General features: G+C 37.0%; 1 protein-coding gene across 1 annotated transcript; it reads left to right on the top strand.

Moving 5' to 3' along the window:
* The first annotated feature begins 5,819 nt into the window (after positions 1 to 5,819).
* On the top strand, positions 5,820 to 6,812 carry LOC145565125 (uncharacterized). Its single transcript, XM_081625218.1, has one exon. The coding sequence runs from the start codon at positions 5,820 to 5,822 to the stop codon at positions 6,810 to 6,812; it is 993 nt and encodes a 330-aa protein (XP_081481344.1).
* Positions 6,813 to 7,107: the final 295 nt, after the last annotated feature.

Here is a 7,107-nt window from a genome sequence, read left to right as displayed (position 1 = left end):
TAAAAAAAACAACCAACAATTAATATTATAATATGATGAAAAACCTCTTAAAAATTCAATAAAAACATATATTTATACTTAATTAACTTTAAAAATAATTAATTTTATTAATCAAACTCAAGGATAAAATTTTAAGCATAAAAAAAACTTCGTTAAAAATAAAAAACTGCCCGAAAATCATATTTAGAGGCTGAATTTGGCCACGAGAGGGTGGTACTCATTACCATAGGTAAAGAGTAATTCTTAAAACGTTGTTTTCACATGGAAAACACTACTTTTTTTTATCAAAATCGGATGAGTTTAGAACCTGATCGGGATTAAAACGGGATTAATATTAACGAACGAAAATCTAAAAATTAAAACACGAATTTACGTGTTCAAAATAATCTAGAATTAAGTTAATCTAATCATTAGTTATAATCACCAAAATTTTAAAACATCATTACTATAAAAGCACTAAATCAATTGTTCATAAAAACCCTAAAATCATGATTTTCAATAATTAAAAACCCTAGGTTATAAAATTAAAACACGAATTTACGTGTTCAAAATAATCTGGAATTAAGTTAATCTAATCATTAGTTATAATCACCAAAATTTCAAAACATCATTACTATTAAAGCACTAAATCAATTGTTCATAAAAACCCTAAAATCATGATTTTCAATAATTAAAAACCCTAGGTTATAAAATTTACAAAATCTGAAAATTATGACATTTATAAAATCTGAAATTATAAAGTTTAATCATCAAAATACAATTTGATACTAATTAAATTAATTTCAAACAATAAAATCAAAACCACAAATTAATAAAATAAAGGAGAAAGAAAATAAGACTAACCTTTTTGTGTGGGAAATTTTTGGGGATTCATGGTGTATTTATAGATTAGGGAGTGTAGGGTTAAATTTGGGCTTATAAAAATGTGGGCTTAAGTTATGGGATAGGGCTTAAGTTATGGGTTTTGGAATGGGTTATTCCAATAAGAGTATGTAGGAATAATTTACATTGCCCAATAATTAATAAACGTTTGGTCCAAAATATATTTTACTTTTATAAAACCTTATACTTAAAATACTTTAACCCTTTAAAATATTTAATTAAAATACTTGAGCCCTTAACAATACATTTTATTAATACTTAAATACTTTATAAAAAGTACATAAAAATACGGGGTATTACACACTCCATTCGCTTTTGGTGGCTTAGAGTGTGTATACAGTTCATCGGCTGCGAAATGCAAGACTGCTGCCCAAGATGCGGCAAAGAAAGGAGTTTATGTTCATGCTACAATCTGAACATTATGGACTTGAATCATGCAAATGTAGTTTACGCTGGGATTAAGTGCTCCCTTGCAAAGGAAAGTTTTATGGCAGTTAAGGAGCGTGTCTTAGGTGTTCAACAACTGTTGCATTTGCCTCCGTTCTTTACTGTAGCTAAATGCAGCACTCCTAGGTTAAAATTAAAGTTGTCGCAGAAAAATCCATGTGCATGTCGATGAGTCGTGTTGATCTGGCACGCGCAACTCACAAGGTTGCGCGTGACACCCAGCGCAACCTCTAGTGATGCGCTCGCGGAAGATTCAGAATTTCATAAAAATATAAAATCGGATCTTACCATAATACAGCACGCAAGACATTTAGTTGCACTGCCTATAGCAGCGCATCTAAATCACTTGCGCTGAGCAGCTGCGCGCAACTCATTCAAATGCGTGCGACACCTGCTGCAGAAGAACACTCAAAACCCTTAACGCATCCATTCCCTATAAATAGAGGCTTAATACGAGGCTTAAACACACAGAAAACCCTAAACACTGGCAGAAACTTTGTGAAACTTGTGTACTACCAACCCTCTTGTCCTAAACACTCACCCCTCTCAATACTTGTTACTATTGTGGAGGTTCCCGAACAAGAAGTAGTCCATAAGTGTTCTAAACAAATATCTAGCAAGGAAAAGTGGTAGATTCCCGAGCACTTAGATCAATCACCTTTACTTTTCTTGTTTAAATAACTTTTAATCAATTAATTAGTGTTGTTTGATCACTTTAAACAAACCTTTAATTAATTAATTTCACATAGTATCTTGTGTTAAAATTAAAGAGTAGAATTGAATAATTAATTGTTGATTGATCACTTAAGACAAGGTGAATAATTAAATATCCCTTGAACTCTACTTGGGAGAAAGGTATGAACGAGGGTTATGAGTTTTCCTAAAACCTATTAGCGACTCCTTACTAGTTTCTTACAAAAAAGCGTAATGATATGATCAACTCTAATTCAAGGTCCCCCAAACAGTCATGAGTTCAAATCCTAATACACCATAACAAGTGTAAAGTCCTAGGCTTTTAAAGGGCCATGGGCATAAAGGAGAAGGATCCCCTACGATGGGCTCACCCTCCTTACAGTCTATATTATAAGTTTATTTATAATTGTTGATTTTGTCTCTATTTTGTTTGCCCGTTCCTAGATTTTTAGCGTATGGTGTTCAGCAGTACCTATACTTGACTAAAGCTGCAGTGTTATCGCCATGAGTAAGAAGTGTTGCCTTTTTAGCTCTCTAGATAGTTGTTGTTGATCATTTTCTAAGTCTAGCTCTTTTGAATTTCATATAATGTAGATCGTTGCCTCATGTATAAAACACCTGCTAATGCTCGTGCAAGCAAGCGCACACGAGCCTTGGATGCTATGGTTCAGCCAGTGTCAATACGGTATACATTGTATTTGTGATGTCATTGCTAGCAGCTTCAATGCATTGTGGTGTACAATGGCATCTTGCTTAATATGTTTTGCATTTGTAGTGAGCCTGGTGAAACAAGTTCTCAGGGTGCACAGCAACATGTAGCTAAAAAACCAAAGAACAAACCCAAGCCTAATCCAAAGCCAAAGCCGAATCCTACGCCAAAGCCTAAGCCAAAGAGTGAGCAACTTTCAATTCCTTAATGGTATGTTATTAGCTTGACTCATGGATTGACTTTTTCACTAGTGGAAAAATGCAAATGCCCACCGGTTCAAAACCCCCCCATGCCACCGGTTTTGAACCGGTGGGCATTTGAGGGATGCAAAAAAAAAAAAATGCCACTGGTTCAAAACCGGTGGCAATTCTTTGATTTGGCACCAGTTAACTGGTGGCAATTCTTTAATTCTGGCACTGGTTAACCGGTGGCAATTATGCAATAAAAAAATTAATTTTTTTTTTTCACTTAAAAATCAGGAGATACTTAAATATAATCATAATATACATAAATTACATATAAATTCATCAATAAATTGTTGATTTACAATATAAAAAAAAATCGTTCTTCAAATCGCTTGAATCTGCAAAAAATTAAAACAAAATTGTAAATTAACAAAAAAAATTAAATCTGCAAAATTAAAACAAAAAAAACCATCCACAACCCACGGCCCACCCACAACCCACAACCCACAACCCACGACCCACCATCCACAACCCACGACCGAAGCACCCCACCACCCACCTAAAACGACCGAACCACCCCACCAAAACCCGTAACCCACATCCCCATCCACTAGAACCCCAACCCCAACCCCAACCAGATTCCCACCCACCACGACTCCCATCCCCACCTAAACCACCATCCCCGCCCCACCGAAACTCCCACCCCAACCAGATCCACCCGAAATAACTGGCCCACTCCCACCCTAACCTTTACCCTGAACACAAACCACCCACCACCACAACAATTCAACCACATCACCATAAAATAATAATAAAAAAAATCTTAAAAAACAAAATGAGAGAAATTAAAAAGAGAACTTACCTTGAATTCCACCAAAACCCCGACATTGGCTTGAATTTGGGTTAAAGGTCAAATTTGACTGTAAAAACTCTAGATCTAGAGTTTTTAGGGTCGAATTTGACATGAAAAACCTGTAGTTTGTTCTTAAAATCAAAACCCTAGATTCCATGGTGGCAGCGGTGGTTAGTGGCGGTGGTGGTGGTGGGCTTTGAAGGGAAAGAAGAGGAGGGCAAAGAGAGAGAAGGAGATTGCCGAGAGAGGAGAGAGAGGGGTGAGACGAGATAGGCAAGAGAGTAGGAGAGATAGGGGAGAGAGGAGAGAGAAGAGAGGCCGGAGAGAGGAGAGAGAAGAGAGGCCGGAGAGAGAAGGAGGAGAGGGGAGAGAGGAGAGGGAGAGAGGAGAGGGGAGAGAGGAGAGAAGGAGGAGAGGGGAGAGAGGAGAGAGAAGGAGGAGAGAGGCTGTAGAGAGGAGAGGAGAGATGAGTTAGGGTTAGGGTTTATAAAGGGGGGCTTTTTGTTTTATAAATATGGCACCGGTTCAAACCGGTGGGATTATTATTTTTCCCACCGGTTCGGTTTGAACCGTTGCCAATACCCTTCCCTCAAAATCCCCCCCATTTTTTCCTTATCGGTTTTTAAAAACCGGTGGCCATTGCTTAGTGCCAATCTCCATTTTTCTACTAGTGTTTATATTGCACAACAGTCTACCCAGCTGGGTCTTAACAAGAGAAATTCCTATCAATGATAAAAAAAGTTGGCCCTTTGCAATTAAAGGGTTCACATTCTTGTCTGAAGTGTGATGCTTAGAAATTTGAACGTGAAACATTACACTTTTGTTGTGGAGATGGGGACATCAAAATAGCTTCAAATGAATACCCTCCTGAACTAGAAAGTTTATTTACTTCTGCTGATGAAGATGCAGTGCATTTTAGGAAATATGCTCGACTGTATAATAACTTTTTTGCTTTCAGCTCATTTAGAGGTGAACATGATGCTAAGACCCATAAAGGAATCTATGTATTCAAGATGTGTGGTCAAATATACCATTTTCTACCTGATCTCTTACCAAAGGATGAAGGTCCAAGTATTTACAGCTATATTTCTACGATGGCCAGTGTGAGGCTGCAAATAGAACTAAGTGTTTTCTAGAAGTCAGAGATGATATTATTGAAATTCTAATGCGAGTGACCAAAGATAATCCATATGCTCGGTTTTTCCTTTCCTTAAAAGAGATTAGTGTAACTGAGGATACTGATAGTTATCAATCAACATACTTTTTTAGATCAGCGTGTATTCAATGCACCAACAAGTGATGAAGTGGCTGTTATATGGACTGATAGTACAGCTTCTAGCAACTCAGAGAGTCCATTCATCTTTATGCTGGGCAGATATAATAATACTCATCGAATATATCATTATTATGGATGCTATGATCTATTACAGTATCCTCTTTTATTTCCTTATGGTGATTGTGGATGGGCACAGGTAATATGCAAGAATTACAAAGACAGTCAACAACATGGATCAAGGGCAATAGACCTTGTGAAGAAGATTTGCTTGTAGAGGAGGCTATTCGTGAGTTCTTATATTGTTATGGTTTAATCTACTTCCTTGTTATGTAGCTATTTAAACAGAATATGATGCAGGCCTTATATGCTGTTGTTCGCTAATTACTTTGTTTTATGTTCAGGTGCTTCAGAAAACAGCAGTACTTCAGAGAGACATATTTCTCTGAGGCAGTATTATGCATATAAACTTTAAAATTGCCCAAACAATATGCTCCTTCGTGCAAGCCGTTGTTTCCAACAGTATATTGTAGACATGTACATCAAAATCGAAAACACACGTTTGGATTTCTTTAGGCAAAATCAGCAAACAATACGTGTTGATCTGTATCAGGGAATCTTAGATTCTGTGGAAGGAGGTGAAACAAGTGCTATAAATGTCGGGCATAGAGTATTCTTCCTCCAACTTTTATTGGAGGGCCACGTGATATGAAGCACTAGTACTTAAATGCAATGCCTTTAGTTCAGTGCTTTAGAAAGCCAGATTTATTTGTTACTATGACATGCAATGCTAAATGGCCTGAGATAACAACTGAACTTGCTGATGGGGAACTTGCACAGAATCGCCCTAACATTGTAGCACGTGTTTTTAGGTCTAAGCTTATCAATCTTAAACATCAGATAATGAAGAAACATGTATTTGGTGAAGTTGAGGCTATGATCTATGTGATTGAGTTTCAAAAGAGAGGCCTTCCTCATGCCCACTTCCTAATCATTCTTAAAGATGAATACAAGGTGAAATCACCTTCAGATTTTGATAAGTTTGTGTGTGTTGAAATCCCTGTTGAATGTAACAATCTTCGGAAGATAATCTTGACCCATATGATGCATGTCCCTTGTGGCTTGCGAAATCCTTCGTGTGGGTGCATGAAGAAACAGACAGATTGCTCTGTTGCTTGTAAGTATAGTTATCCTAAGCCTTTCTCAAGTGACACAACAAACAATGAAGATGGTTTCCCAATGTATAGGAGGAGAAACACTGGTGAAAGTGTCCGCATTTGGGGAGCTAATTTAGACAACCGGTGGGTTATCCCGTATAACCCTTATCTAACGACTCTTTTTGATTGCCATTTGAATGTTGAGGTATGTTCAACGATTCAGGCAGTGAAATACTTGTACAAATATGTGTACAAGGGTCATGATAGGGTATGTTTCAATGTGACTGCCCAACATGATGCAAACTTGGATGAAATTAATAACTTCCAATCTGGTCGATGGGTTTCTCCATGTGAAGTAGCTTGGAGAATATTTGGGTTTGACCTATTTGAAATGCATCCACCTGTTCAACTATTACCTGTACACTTGCCTAATATGCAAACTGTTCATGTGCACCCTAATGAACGTTTAGACACGGTGGTTCAGAACGACAAGCGTGCACGTACTGCTCTAATAGAGTTTTTTAGATTGAATGCAGCTACTGCTGGTGGTACATGTCATTTGTACAATCATATGACTGAACATTATAGATGGGATAATGGGAAAAAGGCATAGTTTCAGAGGAGCAATAAGAGAATAGTTGTTGGACGCTTGGCTTTTGTTGCTCCAAGAGAGGGTGAAAGGTTTTTCTTGCGTCTGCTTCTTAATTAATGTTCGGAGTCCTACATCTTTTGATAGAATTCATGTTGATTATTTTGATTCCTAGTATCATGTTAGGATGTCTTTATGATTCCTAGTATCATGTTTAGGGTAATAACTAAAATTTCTAATATCATGTATGTTTCTATGATGCTTCCTATTCTTTCTTTCTATCATGTTAGTATCATGTTAGGGCTAAAGCTTTGATTTT

Source organism: Chenopodium album, chromosome 10 (assembly GCF_948465745.1).
Source record: "Chenopodium album chromosome 10, dcCheAlbu1.1, whole genome shotgun sequence".
In the NCBI taxonomy this organism is placed as follows: Eukaryota; Viridiplantae; Streptophyta; class Magnoliopsida; order Caryophyllales; family Amaranthaceae; genus Chenopodium; species Chenopodium album.
The sequence above is the reverse complement of the archived record's forward strand: the minus strand, read 5'-3'. Positions and strand labels throughout refer to the sequence as shown.

Coding starts and splice junctions, on each gene's coding strand:
- LOC145565125 (XM_081625218.1), top strand. CDS start 5,820: ATGACATGCAATGCTAAATGGCCTGAGATAACAACTGAACTTGCTGAT.